This window comes from Amblyomma mixtum, chromosome 2 (assembly GCF_055824585.1).
Source record: "Amblyomma mixtum isolate Tamu chromosome 2, ASM5582458v1, whole genome shotgun sequence".
Classification (NCBI taxonomy): Eukaryota; Metazoa; Arthropoda; class Arachnida; order Ixodida; family Ixodidae; genus Amblyomma; species Amblyomma mixtum.
In genome coordinates, this window is record NC_143013.1 from 120,051,690 (window position 1) to 120,074,403 (window position 22,714).

Consider the following 22,714-nt stretch of genomic DNA (forward strand, 5'->3'; position numbering starts at 1 on the left):
GCAAAACTTGGCACGAACATCGGTCCTACACTGGCATTTGGGCCGAGCGCTACCACTTTACACATTGGCCCTACTTTCATGCCAGTTTTGGGCCAACGCTCGGCCGATCAAGCGGCCAACGCAGTCCCGATGTTCGTTCTGCAGCATGGGCCAGCAAAGGTCTCATACTGGCATCCAACTTTCAAACATTGGTAGCCAGCTTTCGAATAATGGTTTCCAGCTTTTGAATAATGGCATTCAGCTTTCGAATAATGGTTTCCAGCTTTCGAATAATGGCATCCAGCTTTCGAACGCTGGCACATGCAATTAACCCACTCGCTAATGACCGGCACTGTGGATGGGTGTACATACATACCATTCTACCTAGCAAAAATTCATAAATGAGGGTGCGAAAGAATTTCAGAAAAAAGACCCGTTTATTGCTTTGAGTTACAAGAATCACGCTTCTAGCGCACACAGGATGGTTTGCGCTACCACCAGCCACCGTGGGGAGTAAAGAAAGGCGGCCCAAGAGCATGGTGGCAGAGGTTGTGGGAAAACAATTTATTTTCAAGTTTGGTGCGTGCCGATCAGGTTGGACAAAGTATCTCGGCAAGCTGCTGCGGCACGGCTAAGGCATCCATAAAGCGCTCAACGCAGCTGTCCTCCAGTGAACTGATCAGTCATATCCGAAGTAATCGTTGCACTCCACTTGCAAGGGGGCTGCTGGACTGCATTCAAACAAATTCCTCGTCCAGTTCTTGCACGATAGCCTCACGAAGCGCCAAGCCTGCAAAGAGATGCATGATGTCATGGTAAGTTGCATTATGGCCATCACAGAACAAAAACAAAAATGATTAAATAACACAGAATTTTGTGAAACACAGTCATCGTGAAGACACTAGCAACATATTTTACAGGATTATTTTTAATTTATTCTTAAGAACCAGCACCACATTAGTTGCACAAAGTGGAATTTAATTTCCTAAACTTCCCTTATACCAAATGGTTTAATTTAGTTTAATTGATCGTGTCGCACTCCCAGTAAATATATTCAATGCGAGATAAGCAAATTAATGTGATATTGAAAACAGATTAATGTATTATTTGTTTTAATATCATAACTCGTATCTCTAAATTGCGAGCTAATTTTTTATTCAAGTAATTATGCACAGGTTGTAGCGCTCTTCCACATGGACGTCAAAGCAACATTTTTGATTAGTTTTATTTAATGGGGTTAAAAATGCGGCTTGCGATTTTTGACGAAATACGTTGAACGCAAGGAAGTCAGGGCACCTTTGTTTTACCTTAGTTGCTTCGCATGCATGGTATAATTGGATTCGAAACTGCAACTTGAAAACCAAACAAAAATACTAGTCTGATAGTCCAGAGTAATGCCCTTTTTCAGTGCGAGAGAACTTGGGCAAAAGCTTTAACCAGAAATTGCGGATTTTCTATTGTGTCTGCAAGTGTAGAAGGCAAAAAGAAACACTACGGAAGTATTACACATATCCTTACCAACTAGTCTGCAGTGGAAAATTAATTAAGCGGTTCTGATTTCCGTCGTGCATAAGCGGTAAAGGACATATTCTCGAATGCATCCTATCTCAAGTCATATGAGTTCAAACACGCTGTTAGCCAAAGTAGTGAATCTTTAGTGAGTTCATCTCACCAAAGACGAAAAATTAAATTCTCACCATTCGGCCACAATTCCACTGCGCACGACGTCAAGCAAGCCATTTCACAATGAGAGTGGGTACACAGAAGTCGTCCTCGTGCTTTTTGGCTCGCTCTCTTCTCCTGCCGAAAAAATAAAGGCGCATGTAGTAAAAGCAACATTTACTACAAAAACCACTTTAACTTCCAGACGTATATCAAGATAAAAGAGTTTTAGTACTTACAAATAAGATCTTGCAGGCGGTACGAACAGCGTCGGAGCTCTCCTAATATATGAGTGTGGCTTTTCGCGTGCACAGACTATGAACGGTGCTAGCTCGAGTGTGCATGCATTTTCGTCGCGTTGGTTGTGCACGTGGTTGAGCTCCGCCGTGCAGTCAAGAATGTCTTATTGTGATGAGTCGCGCGGTTCCAAGACGAGCAGGGGAGACGATGGGGCGGGGGGGGGGGGGGGGGGGGGTTGGCTGGAGGGGAGAGAGTCATTTTCCTTTACACAGGTTTTGTGGTTCCGAGAAAAGTCCTCGAGGTGAAAGGTGGAGACAGGGAGGTGGAATAACAGCGAAGCGCGTAGCTGCGCGCGAGGGAAAACAGCTTTGAGAAACTGACAACCAAAAATAAAAAATAGCGCTTCGCGGGGTGGGGGGTTAGCCCGCCACCTGCAAAAGGGCATGGCCGGGAGAACAGGTGGGGAGATATTGGACTTGAAGACTTGAAAGAGAGAGGGAAAGAGGCCAAAACACGTGAAAAGAGTTTGGAATTTTTGGAGAATGAGTCACATGGCCACAGGCAGTACAGAAAGCAATATCTACAAGAGAGAAGTGGATGGGAAACACGGAAGCGTCAAAATATTGCTACAAAGATGCAGCAAAAGCCTGAAAATTTTCAAGTGAAAAACGTGTAGCTTCAAGATGCATTTCGCCAAAACGACTTGAGACACTCGCGTATTTTGTGGGGCTGTATGATGTGGCTTCTGTTAGTTCAAGACAGCTTAAAATGTTTCCACATAATAACAAAAATATTAAGCAAAAAAATATATATCCAAGCAGAATGCGCGCTCTTTCATAGTTTCATGTACCGTACATGCGCCAAACAAGCTAGGTTAACATGCGTCTAACGCCAGTTGTCAGTCCATTTATTCAGTGGTCGTCGAAGAATCCTCAAATTGTTTGTTGTGTGGAAGTTTCGCGCAAAAAAAGGAAAAACAAACAAAGGCATGTTGAATTGTGGTTCGCAACTACTTTCGATGGTTTTCATCAATGAAGGTGATGTTCGAAAGAAAAAAAAACTTGCGAGTAAATATGCAAAGACGTGAGCAAGAGCTCTATATCCCCCAATGCAAATTACGCAACAGAAGAATAAAATGGTCAAAAACAATTTCCAACACTACGTTTTGCAGAAAAGGAAGGAAATAGCAAATCAGAAAACACGGGAAAGGCGCGATCACAGGGCACGACGTAGGGTAGCGTAGGAATCGCTTAGCACGTGCCCGCGTGCGTTTATGAAGCGCCCGCCTAATATTTCACGAGCGCAACGCATAATTCGAAATTACGAGGCGACTGCTCGGTTTCTGGACGTTGCCAAAACTGAGCACAATTTCGGTTTAGCGAATGCACTTGCGCTCATCTATTACGTTTGTATCGCGATCTCCATGAAGCAGACACCAGCTGCGCACTGCGGCAGTGAATTCCTAGAGCGAATAAAAAAAAAGTGATTTTTTTATTCCAAAAATTTAATCAAATGAAACTTATTTGATTGTTGTTGAAGGCGCCTGTTGACAATTTTTGTTGAAGGCGTCTCGGGTGTAATCAGAACGATAATTCTGATCAACAGGTCTTCGATCGCAATTCTCCTAAACTTATTATTGCTGCTCACTGCGCAACCAGAGTGCAGCTTTTCCAACCGAATCATGGATTCATGGGTAGCTTTGCTCACAAACTGCAAAAGTGTTCGGTTAAAATATAATAATAAATAAAACCAAATCTTTGAACTCGCATGTTTTAGCGCGTTCGAAAATTATGAACTGCCGATATGGTACTCGACAATAAAATTAATTTTGAACCCATCTTGATGGATGACAATGTTTACCAACGTTTGCCAGTATACTTTGAACACTGGATAAGCGGTGGCAATCCTAGGCCAATATAGCCAGCTCCCGGAAATGGCATAACCAATTCTGGCAAAGAGTGGAACAACACTGGCTAACATGGCCCATGATAGCCAGGATTCGATGATGGCACAGCCAGCAATGGCAAACAGTGGGGCAATCCTGGCTAACCTGGCCCATGATAGCCAGGATCTAATGACGGCTCAGCCAATACTGGTAAAGCGACGGACAACCAGGGCCATTGTTGGATGTGCTAAGGAGTGGCACAACCAATATCGGATGCTCACTGGCAAGTCTGGGCCTAGTTAGGGCCACGCTTTGCCAGTGGATTTCCAATATTGGCCCGCGGTCGTGTGCTACCTGGGAAAGTGCACGTGTGCTAACTCGTAATGAGATTGTTTTATGTATCGAGTCCGCAACGAGAAATGCACCGTGTTTAGGAGTAACTGGAATAATTAAAGATACGATATCCACGCAGCGTTACATCATGCGCCTCTCCGTAGGCTCCCCAAGACAATATGCACTTCCCAGGGAGCACAACAACATTGGCCGAACGTCGGGCAACTGTTCGCAAAAATTGGCACGAACATCGGTCCTAGACTGGCATTTGGGCCGAGCGCTATCACTTTACACATTGGCCCTACTTTCATGCCAGTTTTGGGCCAAGGTTCGGCCGATCAAGCGGCCAACGCAGTCCCGATGTTCGCTCTGCAGCATGGGCCAGCAAAGGTCTCATACTGGCATCCAACTTTCAAACAATGGCATCCAGCTTTCGAATAATGGTTTCCAGCTTTCGAATAATGGCATCCAGCTTTAGAATAATGGTTTCCAGCTTTCGAATAATGGCATCCAGCTTTCGAATAATGGCATCCAGCTTTCGAACGCTGGCACATGCAGTTAACCCACTCGCCAATGACCGGCACTGTCGATGGATGTACTCACCATTCTACCTAGCAAATATTCATAATAGAGGGTGCGAAAGAACTCCAGAAAAAAGACCCGTTTATTGCTTTGAGTTACAAAAATCACGCTTCTAGCGCACACAGGATGGTTCGCGCTACCACCAGCCACCCTGCGGAGTAAAGAAAGGGGGCCCAAGAGCTTGGAGGCAGAGGCCGTGGAAAAACAATTTGAATTCAAGTTTGGTGCGTGCCGATCAGGTTGGACAAAGCATCTGGGCAAGCTGCTGCGGCACGGCTAAGGCATCCATAAAGTGCTCAACGGAGTTGTCCTCCAGTGAACTGATCAGTCATTTCCAAAGTAATCGTTGCACTCCACTTGCAAGAGGGCTGCTGGACGGCATTCAAACAAATTCCTCGTCCAGCTCTAGCACTAGGGCCATGCTTTACGAACAGTATTCCAATATTGGCCCGCTGTCATGTGCTACCTGGGTTATTGCGCTGCAAATTGGTTTAAAAAGTGAACAGACAAGACAGTGGCTTTTGTAGGCTGGTATTGTTTTTATAATTATAGAAGTAGAACACGCCTTTACTATTGCACGAAACATGTCATTCGAGGGTAAGTTTCGCTGGAACTTTCTTCCTAGTTTTCCTGGGCAGAGGTTTCACAACGGAACTAAAACGTTTGTGCCTTTCTGATGACGCATTCGCAGACGGAGCTGGCTCTGCTCTTCGACGCAGTTTCGCTGTTCGCCCGGGCCCTCCACGACATGGAGCACGTGGACAACTTTGAGCTCAAGTCTTTCTCCTGTGAAACGCCGTCCAATTGGAGCAACGGAGAGGCGCTCCTACAACGCATGAAAACGGTGCGGTCCAACTTTGTATTCTTACCTTCCGTTTGCAGCAGGCAACGAAGCACTGATGATTTTGATGCGTGTGCCACTGCAGCCGAGTCCACTAACTTTTAACGTAGGTACGCAAGTCGATACCACGTTTTGTCTTTAGAATTCCAGCTTTCTTCATTGTACGCTTGATAGCTGACAAAGCATGCTGTTCCTGAAGAGCAAGGGAGCCGGAACATCTTGAAAAAATTAACGCGACGCCGATCATTGCCCGGATGTCGGGTTTTGCCATCTTATCTTTCTAGATGCACAGCCAACTTGCGCGACCCGGCTTTGCTAGCCACCGGAGTAGAACTTCATGCCATACTTCTGCGCTTAGCTCCGTGAGACACCCTGGCGCACGATTAAATTATTGGACGGCCAAATGAATCTTGAGAGATTTGAAATTTGAAAAACAAAATTATATTTGGCGGTAACCGTTCAACTGATGTTGAGCAGAAAGTTGGGCTAGTTGGTTAATATCCATACTGAAAAATTGCGCTGAAACACGAGGACAAAGTAGGGACAAGAAAAGGACGAGCGCTACTTACAACTGAAGATTTATTCCAAAACTCATGCACATATAAATAGGAACAAAACAAAACGGACAACACGAAGCTAGCATAAAGAATATCAAATGTCACCTCTTGTATACCCGAGTGATATGGCCAATAACCGAAACTTCCTGTGAGAGAAGCCGATGAAAGTCTAGCTGATGCATTTTTCTCCGCTAATACGCATATGAAACGCTTCCATGAGTTCCCGCACAACTGGATCCCTATGCCTGAACAGAATTGTTTATTTGTCAAAAAGTGGTTTACACCGCATCTTCTTTTCGCTCGCATCACAAGTGCAGCAATGTTTTGGGAGGTTGTCAATGGAATCGCCCCTGAATAATTTACGGTGTTCATCTAATCTTTCGTTGACGCATCGCCCTGTTTGGCCGATGTACTGTCGCGCTCAATATGACTTGCAACCTCAAGCAGCGTGGCTGGAGCGTTCCCCGGAAGCATAGTGGAGACGACAAGCGACGGGCTTGAAAACGAAAGGGAAAAAGTTTTGCTGTTCCACCACTCAGTCTTCTCCCCTGTGCCGCCTGGTGATGGCAGTACCATGGCGTTATCGCATCGCCGGCGCTTGCGTGACGATTGCAAGACGCACGTTACAGTTGCTTTTGTTTCATTCCTTTTGCTTTCACCTGTCATGCCCGATAAAACCGCAGCCCAAATCGCGCTTCAGTCACAGTATGACTGGAGCGATTTTCGCGATTTGAGCCGGTGTTGGAGGAGCAGGGCACATTGCTGTTGCAAATATGGCTTGAGTCCGGAAAGCGAACGTTTGCGAGCTCAGATTTCGTTGAGCAGACGACATGGGGGATGCGCCTGGCTGCTGGAACAGCAGAACCCTTTGCACTTAGCTTTCAGGCGCGCCGCTTGTCGGCACCACTATGCTTCCGAAAACGCTGCGGCCACACGCTCGCGGGTTGCAAGTCATATTGAGCGCGATAGTACACTGCACCATAGGATTGCGGCAGCTTATGCACAACTCCCCTGGCACAAGGAACGAACGGGGCTGTGTGCTACTTCACTCATTTTTTCTTCCTTTTCTTCTTCCGCCTTATTCCTTCCGGCTTCTCACCTGTGAACAGATTGAAGCCAATTTTCTAGAGGCGGAAAACACTACAGGAACGCTGTAGCGCCTGGCTACGTTCTTAAGCCCATGCGCCAACCTGTGCACGTATGGTATAACGGCAAGCCTTTTCCGGTCTGTTTCCCGGATTTTGAGCCTCGAACCTGCCTTTATCCACTTTGACAACCTCCCGCAGGCTTCCACGATTGTTTGCGGAGGGTACCCGCTCTCTTTCAGCCTTTCCAATTGAGACACAACACTTTCATTGATGAAAGTTGATTCAGTTCTGAGTAGCGCTCGTCCTTGTCTTGTCCCTGCTTTGTCGCCGTGTTTCAGCTCAGTTTTTTCACTACTGATATTGAGTTGGTCTGCAACATTATTTGGGCGTTTTTCAAGCTCTTATGCTAGCGCGCGTTGCTTATAAGAAATATATATTTTCTATACATTTCTTGTAGATTATATTGCCATCCTATTGATATTTAGTTTTGTCTAGTCGTAGTCTATATACCTTTATAGACAAAAGTGTGTTGACGAATAGGACCATAAATCTATATATTTACTGTGGACGGTCCATAGGATTTGAATTATTCATTGACTTGCCTGTAAGATTTGCCCATAGAATGTCTAAAGACATAGATAAATGGGCATGGACAGTCTATAGACAGTTTAAAGAAATTTGTCAAAGTGAGAAGACGGAAATTAGTAGCGGATAAGCTTTCATGCGTTCCGAAAGCCTTCGGACGGCCCCTTGTCATTTACTTCCCATCTCAAGGTTCAGTAATTATTACTTCAAGTCTGAAGTATTTATTACTTCCCGTCTCAAGCTTCATGATCAGACTTAGTTAACGCCAAAAAACTGCTGCTTATTAGAAGTGCACGCTTCTGCTTACGTGATAGGGTGTCCAGATACATCGTATTGATTATCATGCCAAGGACAGTGACTGGTCATTGTGGGATCGGTTTGAGTAAACTCGTCAATGCGTTGCATTCCTAAAGTTTTCCACGCGAAGAACGATCACTAATGTATAAAGCCACATAGGTTATTGTAATTATTGTAAATATGTGTTAAGTGTTCATTTGAGGAGGCTTGACAAGCACGTAACCAGCCTTTAAGATCTTGTGGCTGCAGACATCTGGGATTGGTTGGAAAGCTAGGGAGGTGGGAATGCGCTACCTGCTAAGACTCAAGTGTGCTTGCAGTTATGTTTCTAGCGCATCCTTCCAGTGTTATGCGAAGAACGTTCGATGACGCTTGAACAAAGAGCATTCGTTGCCGCAGCCTGCATTCTTTCGTGTCACGTCCTTGGTTTTGCTGCTTATTGCAGCACCATGATATTTTACGTGGTTCTCTTGCCCTGCGCATAGTTGGCGAGGATTCATACTTTTTAATGCTTTAACATTGCAGTAGTGCTCTTTTTCCAACAACCTCAACACTGCAAGCACTGCTCATCGTGCAACTTCGCTCTATTTCTTGTCCCTGCCATCTCTTTTGACTTTATAACGCTCAGTATGTTTTTAGCCTTGCGTTATTGTTTGTACGAGAGCTTGCATACCTATGTCGCTCAGCCCGCATCGCTTCCACACTGCTTCTGAAAAGCTATACGCCCTCATGATATGTTACACAGTGGCAGCTGTTAAAGTAAAGTCATCTTCAGGGAAATAATATGTTGGTTGGTTGGTTTACAGGGGTTTAATGTCCCAAAGCGACTCAGGTTATGAGGGACGCCTTAGTGAAGGGCTCCGCAAATTTCGACCACCTGGAGTTTTTTTAACGTACACTGACACCGCGCAGTACACGGGCCGCTAGAATTTCGCCTCCATCGAGAGAGAGAAAGGAATTTTAATGAGGGAAAGGTGGAGAGGTCGGCCGGTGGTAACATGGCCCTGGCCTCCATCGAGATTCGACTACCGCGGCCGGGATCAAACCCGCGTCTTTCGGGTCAGCAGCCGAGCGTCATAACCACTGAGCCACCGCGGCGGGGCGGAAATAATATGTGCCAATGACGTATCTTCTCTTCAAGCAGACCTTAACGCTTTCTCTACTTGGTGCCAATCATGGTTAATGGAATTAAACATCAAAAAATATAAATTTCTGCTTGTGTCAACAACTTCCAGCAGCTACTTTCCTACCACGTCAATTATGACCCTCTAGATCCTGTTTCTTCTTACAAATATCTTAGTATCCATAATACTAGCACCTTCACATGGTCCATTCACACTTCTTACGTAATCAATAATGCTAATCGCATGCTGGGAGATCTAGAACGTAATTTCTCTAAAGTATTCCCTTGCCTAAATATACTGTTATATAAGTCACTTCTCCGCTCAAAGCTCGAGTATACAGCAGTTTGGGATCCCTTTCAACTAAACCCTATTCACTCATTATAAACGGTACAAAACAGTTCTGCTCGTTTTATTCTTTATGACCGTACTACCAGCATTTCTGCTGTGAAATTAAATCTCAGCTTGTCATATTTACCATCCCACCATAAATCGCTTACATTTCACTGTTTCAAAAGATATTTCATCATCCTTCCCTTCGCGACGAAACTGATCTCCCCTTCCCGAAATATTTCATCAAGGCTAGACCACAAAACAAAGTCGGAATTTCGTCATGCGAAACCAATGCCATGTTTCAGTCATTCCTTCTGCACACAGCTCTTGAGTGGAATCACCTTCCCGCATAAATCGCTACAAACAATGTTTCAAGTCCACATTAGTGAACATTGTATAAACAGCAGCGTCTCTTTCTTTTTTTCGTGCTACCACTTTTTCCTCTATATTGCTGCACTCTATGCACTTCATTGTATTATATTAACTGGCACATCAAGAAACCATAGATAATAAAATCTAACTAGGTGTCATTTTTACTGTATTACTAATTACTTTGCTACTGTTACACTTTACGTTGTTTTTTTAATTCCTTCATAATGCCTCTGGCCCTGAGGGCACACGAAATAAATAATAAATAAATCCCGTCTCCGCGTAGAAGTAGCCGCCGTCTTGGATATTCATCCTTCGCGGGGTGATCGCGACGACTACTAACTCTACTTGGCCGAGTAATCACTACTACGAAGTAGCCACGCGATCACTCTACGCACATAACGCGTACTGCGCGCGTTGCCCGAACTCGGTTATCCCTTCGAATAAGGAACAAGCTAGCACGAGATGAGTGATAACGGCATGACCCGGCATCTTGTGCGCCTGTGGAGCAGTGCCAGGAATTGTGATAAAGCCGCCAGGCACGGCGTGAAAGATCAGTACGTTTGGGAGAGGGCCATGAATGCAACTAATGCGAAGTGCCGGGCTCTGAACGCAGCACGCATACGCTAAGCCAGAGACACAAACTTGTGACGTGGAGTCGAAGAAAGGACGGACGGTGTCTGAACGCTGCCCGCGAACATGCTGCACGGAAAGATGCTCGAGGAGTCATCATGTCAACTTATTTCTCACGTCATAAAGCACGTACTGTAACCATGCCAAAAGAAAAACTTTCATCACACACTCACGAGTAGCAGCCTCACTAAAGAAAAAAATACAGGATTTCTAAAGGAGATTGTGGACAAGCTAGCGCTGATCACCGTTTTTCCAAGGATATGCTTGGCATTGAGTTTTTCTAGCTTGGACGTGGTATGTTTGATCAGCTGGAGGTTCTTAAACCATTCAGTCTCTTGTTCCCACGCGCACTTTTCTTTTTCATAGCAGATACTACTTGCCCGGACAGCGAGTTCTGCTTACGAAACCGCGCATGCTAGTAAATCTTGGGCAAGGAGGAGCTGTTTTTGTTAAGGAAGTTTAATTTCAAGTAGGGTTATTAGTCCAGGACACAATGATGAAACGCCCGGCTTACTGACAGCCCCAGGGCGAATTTTACCGAAGACCTACCTAACGGAAAGGCCATCACGGGCCCAGACAGAGGAGGCTTCTACATAGAGAAAATGCACTCTCGTGTGGTTGAGAACAAACGAAAGCACACAATGCTTTGCAGTACCGGCGTAGCATTTCCCAGAGACTGAATCTTTTTGCAAGTTCTCGTCTCGACCAAACACAACCATCCGCCCGCGGTTTCGCCCGGACAGCGGAGTGCGACGTCGCCAAGACCACTACCTTCCGCCGCCCTAACTATGTACAATGAATTCCGTGCCGCACCGAAACATGGCGCCATGGCGCCGCACGATTTCAGTTGCGCGTTGGGTGCACAAATTACGCAAGAAACTTGGAGCTTTCGCTTCGCTTACACGTTACGAGCACTGCACATGTGCCTGTCTGGTTACACGACAGAGCATAAGCTTCTTCGCGCCGCGCAGGCTTCGCCCACTACGGGTCTAGAAAGACCCTGTTGACGCATGGGCTACTCTGGCAGCAGCGCAACCCGTAAGCTCCAGGAGGCAGACGAAACATTTCCTCAACGCTCGTTTAGGTCCGGCTACGTGTCCCCCCGGTCTGCGTACAGGGTCACCCACGGCCCGCCGGCAACAGGCGCTAAGAGAATGTCACGCTTAAAATATGCGTGTTCTTGGCAGAGAAGGTCCAGACTGTATGAAAGACACAATATGTGGTATACATTGCTCTTTCCAGCTTATAATTGAAAGAAAGCTGCTGAGTTTTTGCGAATATTTATAAAATGTACGTCGAGTACTATTTACTCAAAAAAGGAAAAAAAAACTTTTACTTTCTGGCTTGCAGTAGATCGAAGAACTAAGAACGAAATAACTACGAAAACGGTTGCGGCGTTCTGTCTCACCGCTATCTGAGGTATATATCCAAGCCTGTATCTTTAAGGGATGGTCAATAGAGGTACAAAAAAGATATCCCAGTGCTCAGCACAAGTTAAGCCTCTGGGCGAAGCTTCCTTAGGCTCTACTGGCCCTTATTTTTTAATATGGACCGACAGCAAGAGGACAATCTCATTTACGGAGAAGGCAGTCTTGCCTCTAAGTGGATCAAAGGATGATCGATCAGAGGAGCCCAAACCCTGAAGGCATGGAAACGTTAAATAGCAAGACATGGCACTTCTGTCTTCAGTAGAAGTAATATTTGTATGTCATGAAAAGGAGATCGTCCACTTTCATCGGAGGAGTGATACTTTAGAACTTAGTGCTTCCTTATCCTTTATCAGCATTCTTTATATATATTGTAATGTGACTATCTCTCCGAGGGGAGAAAATGGCTCCTGGTTATCCCCCCCCCGCGCTTTGACATCTGCGCCAATTTCCACGCTGACCCCCAGTGTGCTCATGGCGGAGTGGTGAAAACATATGCGCGCTTGCGTCTGCGGTACTATTGGCGAGGCATGTACCGCTTTGTGCGACAATACGTCCGCTCTTGCCCAGTGCGCCAACGCTGGAAGCCACCACCTCGTCTCCCCACCTCACCCATGCAGCCTATCCCCTGCCCTGCTCGCCCAATCGACCGCGTTGGGATCGATCTTTACGGTCCCCTTCAACCGACTCCTGACGGCCATCGCTACGTCATCGTCGCCATCGACCACCTCACCCGTTATGCGGAAACTGCGCCGTTGGCGTCCACCTCCGCGAGCGATGTTGCCCCTTTTATCCTTCATCACCTCATCCTTCGACATGGCGCACTCAAAGAACTTCTCAGTGACCGTGGCCGTGTCTTCTTGCGGAAGTCGTCGAGAAAATACTCAAGGACTGTCAAATTGTTCACCGCGCTACCTTTGCTTACCATCCCTAAATCAACGGCTTAGTTGAGCGTTTCAATCGCACTCTCACAGACATGCTCGCTAAGTATGTCAACCGTCACCACTCTGATTGGGACAAAATTCTTCCCTTTGTTACATACGCGTATTATACCGCTGTGCAAGCCACCACTGGGTTCTCGCCCTTTTTGCCTACTCTACGGTCGGGACCCTACGTGCACCATGGACACCATCCTTCCTTATCGCCCTGACGCTTCCGAGTCAATGCCACTTTTCCAGGCTGTTGAGTACGCCGAAGAGTGCCGCCAGCTTTCCCGTGCATTGACCACAGAAACACAGCAACGCCAGCAACTCAGCCACGGCGGCTTCACTCCGGCGCCATCATACCCTCCCGACTCGCTCGTCTGCTCTGGGTCCCTTCTTCTACTCCCGGCCTCTGCACGAAACTTCTATCCCGCTGCAACGGTCCCTACCGCATCATTGCGAAACTTCGCCGGTCAACTACCTCGTCGAGCAGCTCGAGCCCTCATCGGATCGGCGTCGTCGTGGGCGCGAAAGTGTCCACGCCGACCACCTAAAGCCTTACTACGACCCCCAGGTTGTCTGCTCGCCATGAGTCGCCAGGATGGCTCCTTCTTCGCCGGAGGGTGATTGTAATGTAGCATGCCCCCGCGGGCCCAGTGCAGGCAACCGCTGAAGAGGACAAAGACGGTGCTGCCCAGTGCGCGAGACCTGTTTTGGCGGAACCGCCTTTCTGAGCTGGACGTCGCGCTGACGCTGCCGTGGTCGCTATCTTCTGAAACACCTAGCCCTCTTACAATATATTCAAATAGGAATTGAAAAACAAAAATCTTATCATTTCGGCCGGAGACGAAGGCCGGTCCTCTGCCGAAATGATAACAAAATTCACTTCCTCTTTACCACGGCGCTTCTGTTTTCTTCAAGTGTAAGTGTGCATATATATATATATATATATATATATATATATATATATATATATATATATATATATATATATATTGGAATGAAGAAGATGATCCAGCACCGCCACCAACGACGACGAAGCGCTAGCGCCGCCCGTAGCAGGCTCGTGCTGGAGAACTGCCGCTTGTGTGCCGGTCCCTCGCCTCGCTCGTTCCTAGACTTCTTGCGCCAGGGTCTTCGTCGCCGGCGCTTGAAGGTGCCAATAAACCGCTCTACATTTGGTGGAGGTTGCTGCGGTCACCACCGTTCCCCCTCACGTGGAACTTCGCAGTCGCACCATCCCGATGTCTAAGGCCGGTCAGCAGCCCCCCAGCCAACAGCCAGCCCCTCCGCCGGAGCCAGTCATCTGCTCCGGTGCCGTCCGGCAGCGGGACCCCGCTGTTTTCAGCGGCCACAGCGATCAAGATGTGGAAGATTGGCTGGAGTCGTATGAACGGGTCAGTCGCCATAACAACTGGGACGACCGCGTCAAACTCACAAATGTGGTATTCTACCTGAGCGACGTCGCAAACCTGTGGTTCCGGAACCACGAGGCTGACATTCCCACCTGGGCCGTTCTAAAGACCACACTCGCGGAGGTTTTCGGTCGTCCCGCCGTGCGGAAACTACGCGCTGAGCAAAGCCTGCGTGTCCGAGCTCAGCACACCAATGAGACTTTCACGAGCTACATTGAGGACGTAGTTGACCTTTGCAAGCGTGTTGACCCGGCTATGACCGAGGCTGGCAAGATCAAGCACATCCTGAAAGGCATCGATGACGACGCCTTTCAGATGTTGTTGGCGAAGAGCCCCACCACCGTTGCCTCGGTGTACACCCTGTGCCAAGGTTTTGACGAGTTGCGGAAACAACGCCTTTGCGCTCGTCGCTCTTCCCCACCTGCCGACTCCATCTGCGGCCTCGGCATCAACAATGAATTACTCGCTACCATCAAAGACCGTGCGGGACGAGGTCGCCAGGCAACTCTCACTCCTATCTCACCAACACCCGTCACCGCCCGTCCTAAGTCCTGAGATCCGGCACGCCATTACGCAGGAGGTCGCCGATGCACTTCCTTGTCTTCGGCAACCGGCACCCTTGGCTCCCCAGGCTGGTCTTTTCCCAATCCAGCCCACTCCTGTTGCCGCCCCGTTGAGCTACGATCCTGCAGTAACCGTGCCGCCTGCGCCCGCACCCGTGCCTCTCACATATGCCGACGTTGTCCGAAGACCACCGCCGCGTCAGGCCTATGCATACGCTCCTCCTGCGGTGTCTGCGCCTGCTACTCCCCGGCACCGTTTCGCTCCCGTTGCCTACAATCCTTGGCGCACAGCTGACAAGAAACCTATCTACTACGCCTGCGGTGGTCCCGGCCACGTCGCGCGCCTCTGTCGACGTACTGTGCCTGCGCCTCTACACCCCATGCCGGATTACCCCGCTACGGATCGCACCTTTCGCCCACCTTTCGAACCACCCTATCGGGGCACCTCACCTGATCGCGCGCCTGGTCGCCAGCCCTACGTTTCCCACCGATCGCCATCCCCTCGCCGCCGCTCCTTGTCGCCCATGAGGCGTCGCACCGCCACCGCCGATTCGGAAAACTAGCAGCCGCAGTTCCTGGGGCACGAACTGCGCTCTCATCGCTCTGTTCAAGTCCTCGCCTTTCACCGCTCAATCTTCTTGACGTGTTTGTGGACGGCGTCCCGACACTTGCGCTTGTGGACACTGGGGCCACAGTTTCTGTGATTAACGAAAACTTCTGCCGTTCGCTTCGAAAAGTTACGACCCCATCTTCTGGACTCTCCCTCCGTACAGCTAGCGCCGAGCCCGTTCATCCTTCTGTAGCTTGCACAGCCCGCGTCGTCATCGCCGATGTTTTATACGTTGTCGAATTTTTAGTCCTCCGTGCAAGCTCCCATGACGTAATCCTTGGCTGGGACTTTCTATCCCGCCATAGCGCCGTCATTGACTGTGCCCGTGCGCATGTCGTCTTTTCTCCGCTCTGTGATGCACTCTTCGACGAACCTCCGATTCGCTGTTGATGATAAACTTGTTGTTGCCGAGGACACCGATATTCCCCCTGAGAGTGCTGTGCTCGTCCCTGTGTGCGCCGCCTCTGTTTCTGACGCCACCGTTCTCTTCACGCCTTCCCCCCTCCTTGCCTCTCGCCGACGTCTCTCTCTTCCCTTCTCCGTCATCGACATACACCACGGTGCTGCCTCAATCCTCGTCTCCAACACCTCATTCTCTGCGTTTCCCCTGCTTCGTGGCGAGTGCCTTGGTCATATTGAAACCGCTGACTTCATCTCTTCCTTGGACACCGATGCGCCCTCTTCCAGTCTCGACCTCGCTGCCCTCACCCCACGTGCCACTCCTCCCGATCACCCACTGTCTTCGGACATTTTCGACCGCTCTATTGATCCCGCCCTCGACACAGCTCAACACGCGCAGCTTCTTGTCCTGCTCAATCAGTTTCGCTCATCGTTTGACCACTACTCCTCTTCTTTGGGCCGTGCGACCACTGTCGAGCACCACATTGAAACCGGTACACATCCTCCTCTCCGTCAGCGCCCCTACCGTGTGTCACTTCCCGAGCGCCGCCTCATCGCTGAGCAAGTGGACGACATGCTACAACACGGCATTATTCAGCCATCTGCCAGTCCTTGGTCATCCCCAGTTGTCCTGGTGAAAAAGAAGGACGGCTCGATACGATTTTGCGTGGACTATCGCCGGCTCAACAAAATTACGCGCAAAGACGTCTACCCGCTACCCCGTATTGACGACGCCCTTGACTGCTTGCAAGGCGCCGAGTTCTTCTCATCTCTGGACCTTCGTTCCGGCTATTGGCAAGTCCCGATGTCTGCGTCCGACCGTCCTAAAACGGCATTCGTTACGCCTGACGGCCCATATGAATTCACCGTAATGCCATTCGGTCTGTGTAACGCTCCCGCCACGTTCGAACGAATGATCGACAACATCTTGCGCGGCCTCAAGTGGAACATTTGTCTTTGCTATTTAGATGATGTTGTTGTGTTTTCGCCAGATTTTCCGACGCATCTCAAGCGCTTGCGTCAGATATTGAGCTACCTCACCCGTGCTGGCCTTCAACTAAACCTCAAGAAATGTCAATTTGGCGCCCGGCAACTAACAATACTCGGCCACCTCGTATCCAAAGATGGCGTCCTACCTGATCCTGACAAACTCCGTGCTGTTGCTGACTTTCCTAAACCGACCTCTACGAAACAGGTGCGCCGATTTGTGGGCCTCTGCTCCTATTTGCGGCGCTTTGTCCCTAATTTCGCCTCTATCGTCGCGCCCCTTACGAAACTCCTCAATGGTCCCGCCGACCTGTCTACGTGGGACTCTGCCTGCGATGAAGCTTTTGCTGCGCTCCGTCGCTTTCTTACTTCGCCCCCTATTCTTCGGCACTATGACTCCAGTGCGCCTACTGAGGTGCACACCGACGCAAGCGGAGTCGGCCTCAGTGCTGTTCTGGCCCAGCGCAAGCCCGGATTTTCTGAATACGTTGTTGCGTACGCCAGCCGTGCTCTCACCAAAGCAGAGTCGAACTACACCGTGACTGAAAAGGAGTGTCTAGCCGTAGTGTGGGCTCTCACGAAATTCCGCCCATACTTATATGGCCGCCCGTTCACCGTCGTTACTGATCACCACGCCTTGTGCTGGTTGGCCTCCCTCAAAGATCCCTAAGGACGACTTGGCCACTGGGCACTCCGTCTTCAGGAATTCGATATTACCGTAGTCTACCGGTCGGGCCGCAAACACTCCGACGCCGACGCCTTGTCACGCTCGCCACTGCCCTCTCCTGCGCCCTCTTCCCCCTTATATGATCCCCTACTCGCAGCGCTCACTACTGTGGACATGCCCAATCAACAACGCCAGGATCCATGGATTTTGTCCTTGCTCGATGTCCTTCGTGCACACTCTACGTCCCCCTTCCCTCGAGCTCTTCGTCGCCAAGCTTCCCATTTTGCCATCCGCGACGATCTCCTGTACCGCCGCAAATATCGTCCGGACGGCCGAAAGTGGCTCCTTGTGATTCCCCGACACCTTCGGTCTGAGATCTGTGCACACTACCATGCCGACCCTCAGAGCGCTCACGCTGGATCGCTAAAAACCTACGAGCGACTACGGCAGAGGTACTACTGGCGAGGCATGTACAACTTCGTTCGTCGCTACGTTCGCTCCTGCACAGCCTGTCAGCAGCGGAAGTCGCCACCTCGACCCTCGACTGCTCCGTTACAGCCATTACCGTGCCCGGCTCGCCCTTTCGATCGTGTGGGCATCGACCTATATGTGCCGCTCCCCTTCACGACCGCCGGGAATCGATGGATTATAGTTGCCGTGGACCACCTCACTCGGTATGCTGAGACCGCTGCCCTACCTGCGGCTACTGCTCGCGACGTCGCCCTCTTCCTTCTTCATCACTTCGTCCTGCGTCACGGCGCTCCGCGCGAACTTCTCAGTGACCGCGGCCGTGTGTTCTTGTCTGAAGTTGTTCGCGAGCTTCTCGATGCGTGCCACTCAGTCCACCGTACCACTACTGCTTACCACCCTCAAACTAACGGCCTCAACGAACGATTCAACCGGACTCTTGGGGACATGATCGCCATGCACATTAGCTCCGACCGCTCTAATTGGGATCAAGTCCTTCCGTTCGTGACCTATGCATATAACACCGCATCCCAGGCAACCACCGGCTTTTCCCCTTTCTTTCTTTTATTCGGGCGCGAGCCTTCCTGCCTCCTGGACACCATCCTTCCCTACAACCCGGACAGCTCAGAATATACTTCCCTTTCTGACATTACCCGCCATGCTGAGCAGTGCCGCCAGTTGGCTCGCTCCTTCACCGCCGAACGTCAAGGACTCCGCAAACATGAGTCCGATCAAGACACGCCCGCTGCACACTTTTCCACTGGATCATTGGTCTGGCTCTCTGTTCCGGCTGCGTCCAAATTTTCGGCCAAGCACATTGGTCCCTAGCGTATCTTAGAGCGTACGTCACCTGTCAACTATATCATCGAACCGGTGACACCTTCTTTGGACCATCGCCGCCGTGGTCGCGACGTCGTTCATGTCAGCCGCTTGAAGCCTTATTACAGCCCTCTCGTCGTCTCCTCGCCTTGAGTCGCCAGGATGGCTCCCTCTTTCCGCCGGGGCAGTTGGAATGAAGATGATCCAGCACCGCCACCAACGACGACGAAGCGCTAGCGCCGCCCGTAGCAGGCTCGTGATGGAGAACTGCCGCTTGTGTGCCGGTCCCTCGCCTCGCTCGTTCCTAGACTTCTTCTTGCGCCAGGGTCTTCGTCGCCGGCGCTTGAAGGTGCCAATAAACCGCTCTACAATATATATATATATATATATATATATATATATATATATATATATATATATATATATATATATATATATATATATATATATATATATATATATATATATATTCTTCTGCTTTTCTAATCAATTATCTTTAAGCCATAACATATTCAGTAATATTCTAAATTGATCAACACCACAAAATATATAAATTAAAAAAAATTCCCTGTGCCCCTTGGTTTCTGTGGCTGTTGGCTCCTGTCATATATATATATATATATATATATATATAGACGGGGGTGAAGATCGGATGGATCCGGTAGAACATAAACGTAATTCGGTTGACACACAGTAGAAAAACAACAACTTTATTCTAACGCTTCCACCAGGGTCTGGCCTTCGTCAGAGTGATCACTCTGACGAAGGCCAGACCCTGGTGGAAGCGTTAGAATAAAGTTGTTGTTTTTCTACTGTGTGTCAACCGAATTACGTTTATATATATATATATATATATATATATATATATATATATATATATATATATAAGATAAAGTCACCAGAACTTGAAACACATAACAAGATTTAATTCATGACGTTTCGGCTGGAGGACCAGCCTTTTCCGAGTGCATTAGTATTCGAAACAAGCAGCTTTTATAGCATCCGCGAGGTACAGAAAAAAGTGTAAAACACAAATGCAAAACAATGCTGAGGGGAGAGGTTTTAAAAAAAAAGGTGGTTACAACTTGAAAAGGCAGCAGGTGTTCGGAAGGAGGTAACGACAAAAAAGTCGATGACAAGCGCGAAACTCTACAGCGCACAGCCGCCACAGGGTTGTGACCAAAAAAAAAACTTTACTGCACAAGACTTCACAAAATGGCACTCATCACGCATTGCGGCAACAAGCGCAAAGCGCCTGGGAGCCACACAGCGAGAAGGCAACATTTGAGGTGAAAGTTCTAGGCATGGGGGTTCACAGGAATGTCAAAGAAACACCTCCGATAAAAAAAGAAGAAAAACGCTACTACACAAGAATATGAAAAATCCCACTCAGACGAAGGGAAAAGTTTATTTACACTAATGGTTTTTCCTGCGGTTTGGGGGCATCTTCAGAGACGTCTTGGTTCTACCCCCAGGAGCTTTCTCTGTCGAAGTCGTCCGCCTCTAATCAGTGGTCGGTTGCCCTCAGTCCAGGGCTCCGCTGGCCACTGCCGCCCGTTGAGCTCGCTGTACCAGACCTTGTTGGTCTTCGCAGCGGTCGCTGGACAGCAGAGTCTCCCACTGCTCCGCACTCGGGTTTTGTATTTTGGGGACCACGTCTATGTTTTGGCAGGCCCATGTGATGTGGTCTAGTGTAGGTTTTTCGTCGCACCAGGGACATTTGTTCGTGTATATCGTAGGGTGCATTTTGTTTAGTATATGTAGGTTTGGGAAAGAGCCTGTTTGTAATTGTCTCCAAGTGACAGCTTCCTCTCTGGTGAGAGATTTGTGCGGTGGGGGATATCGCATTCTTCTGCCTCTATAGTTTTGTAGTATGGCCGAGTATTCCCTGGGTGCTGGCGCGAGTTCCGCGGTCTCGTCGGAAGCTCGGAAAGTAATGTATCCTCGAGCTATCCTGTCGGCCTCTCGGTTCCCTGCCACCCCCGTGTGCCCCGGTACCCACACAATTTTGTGTCGGATCTTGTCGTTTTGTTCTTCCCGGTTTTTAATTCTGTCACTCGCTGCGAGGAGTATACGGATTGCGTGACGACCTATCCTGCCATTCATGAAATTTCGGCAGGCTGTTTGAGAGTCCGTAAGTATTGTTAGTGACCACCCGGTTCTATAGCCCTCCGCCAACGCTAGAGCAACGGCTACTTCCTCGGACTCTGCAGCTGTGCAGCCTCGGAGAGACGCGCTGGTCATTTCGCGTAAAGACGAATCGACCACGCCGCTACAGCGATTTTGGTGTCTCCTCCTCTCCAAGACGCGTCTGTATACACGGTCGTGGCTTGAGGAGCGTATGTTTTCTCGATGAATTCGGCCCTCGCTTCTCTTCTGCCTCGATGGAGGTTGGGATCCATGTTTTTTGGTATTGGCGCTGCCTTGAGGGTCTTGCGAAGCTCGTCGGGGATCGTTGCCGTCCTCGACATTTCTCGCATCTGCTCGCGGTATCCGAGCCTCTGCAGGAGCGCTCTTCCTGTCGTTGTTTGCAACAGCCTGAGTTTTTGCGACTCAAGCTGCGCCTCTCGTAGCTCCTCAAAGGTGTTGTGTAATCCCAGGGCCATGAGTTTTTCTGTACACGTGTTGCGTGGTAGTCGGAGCGCTGTCTTATACGCTTTGCGTAGCAGGGCATCCGCTTGTTGTATTTCATTTTTGTTGAGGCACTGGTAGGGTAGGCTGTACGTGATTCGACTAACTACTAGGCTTCTGACTAGTTTTAGTGTGTCTTCTTCACGCATGCCATGTCGCCTTTTGGTGATGCGGGTGATCATGCGTGCGACTTGTAGCGTTGTTGCTTTCAGTGGGGTAAAAGTGTGAGCACTGCGCTGGTTGGATTGAACCCACATGCCCAAAATTCTTATTGTTGTCTTTTCGGGTATGGGCGTCCCTTCTATGTAGACGTTGAGTTTTAGGTCCTCGTTGGTTGGGACGGTCCGGTTTTGCTTGCCTCTCCAGACTCTCAGCAGTTCCGATTTCTCGGTCGAGCATGAGAGTCCTCTTTCTGCGAGGTATTGCTCTACACAAGAGGCCGCTTGCTGTAGCCTTTCTTCCTTCTCTCCGAGACAGCCCGTGTTTGTCCAGACTGTTATATCGTCAGCATACATTGCATGCCTGATGCCTTCGATGTTCTCTAGTTTTCGAGCTAGGCCTATCATAGCTATGTTGAAGAGTAGGGGTGAGATAACTGACCCTTGGGGTGTTCCTTTGTTTGGAGTGCGAATTTTTTCCGATCGAAGGTCTCCTATGCCGATGGTGGCAGTTCTATCGGACAGGAAGGCTTTGACGAAGCCGTGGATTCTGCGTCCGCAATCCAGGTTGTCTAGGCCCGTAAGGATCGCTTCGTGGCTGACGTTATCGAATGCCCCCTTGATGTCCCGGGCCATTATGACATTTTCTCCCGTCCGAGGTACGTTTCGCAGGACATCTTCTTGTATTTGGAGGAGAACGTCCTGCGTCGAGAGCTTCGCTCTGAAGCCGAACATGGTATGTGGTACACAGTCGTTGTCTTCCATATAATTTTGCAGTCTGAAAGTCACAACCCGTTCGTAAAGCTTGCCAAGGCACGACGTGAGTGATATAGGCCTGAGGTTTTCAATTTGTAGTTTTTTACCAGGTTTAGGTATCATTATTACTTCGGCGTGTTTCCAATCTTCGGGAACCGTCTCCGCCTCCCAATGTTTGTTAAGAAAGGTGACGAGCTCTTGTATGAGGTCGTCGCTCAGGTTGCGGATTAGGGCGTTGTCGATTCTGTCCGCTCCGGCTGCCGTGTTTCTGGTGGTGTTTCTTATGGCCGCGTAAACCTCTTCCACAGTTATGGGGCGGTCGAGTTTCTCGTTTTCGGCTCCTCGATACGTTCCTTGGTATCGCGGGGGGTTGTGATCGCCGAAAC

At 49.1% G+C, this 22,714-nt stretch overlaps 1 protein-coding gene across 1 annotated transcript in view; it reads left to right on the forward strand.

Moving 5' to 3' along the window:
* The window catches only part of LOC149360729 (glutamate receptor ionotropic, kainate 2-like), a 359,306-nt gene that overhangs the window by 172,197 nt on the left and 164,395 nt on the right, over positions 1-22,714 (forward strand). Inside the window, exon 7 of the mRNA XM_089572500.1 lies at positions 5,373-5,525. Within this exon, the coding sequence (XP_089428626.1) occupies positions 5,373-5,525 (153 nt within the window). The remainder of the gene's footprint in view (positions 1-5,372; positions 5,526-22,714) is intronic.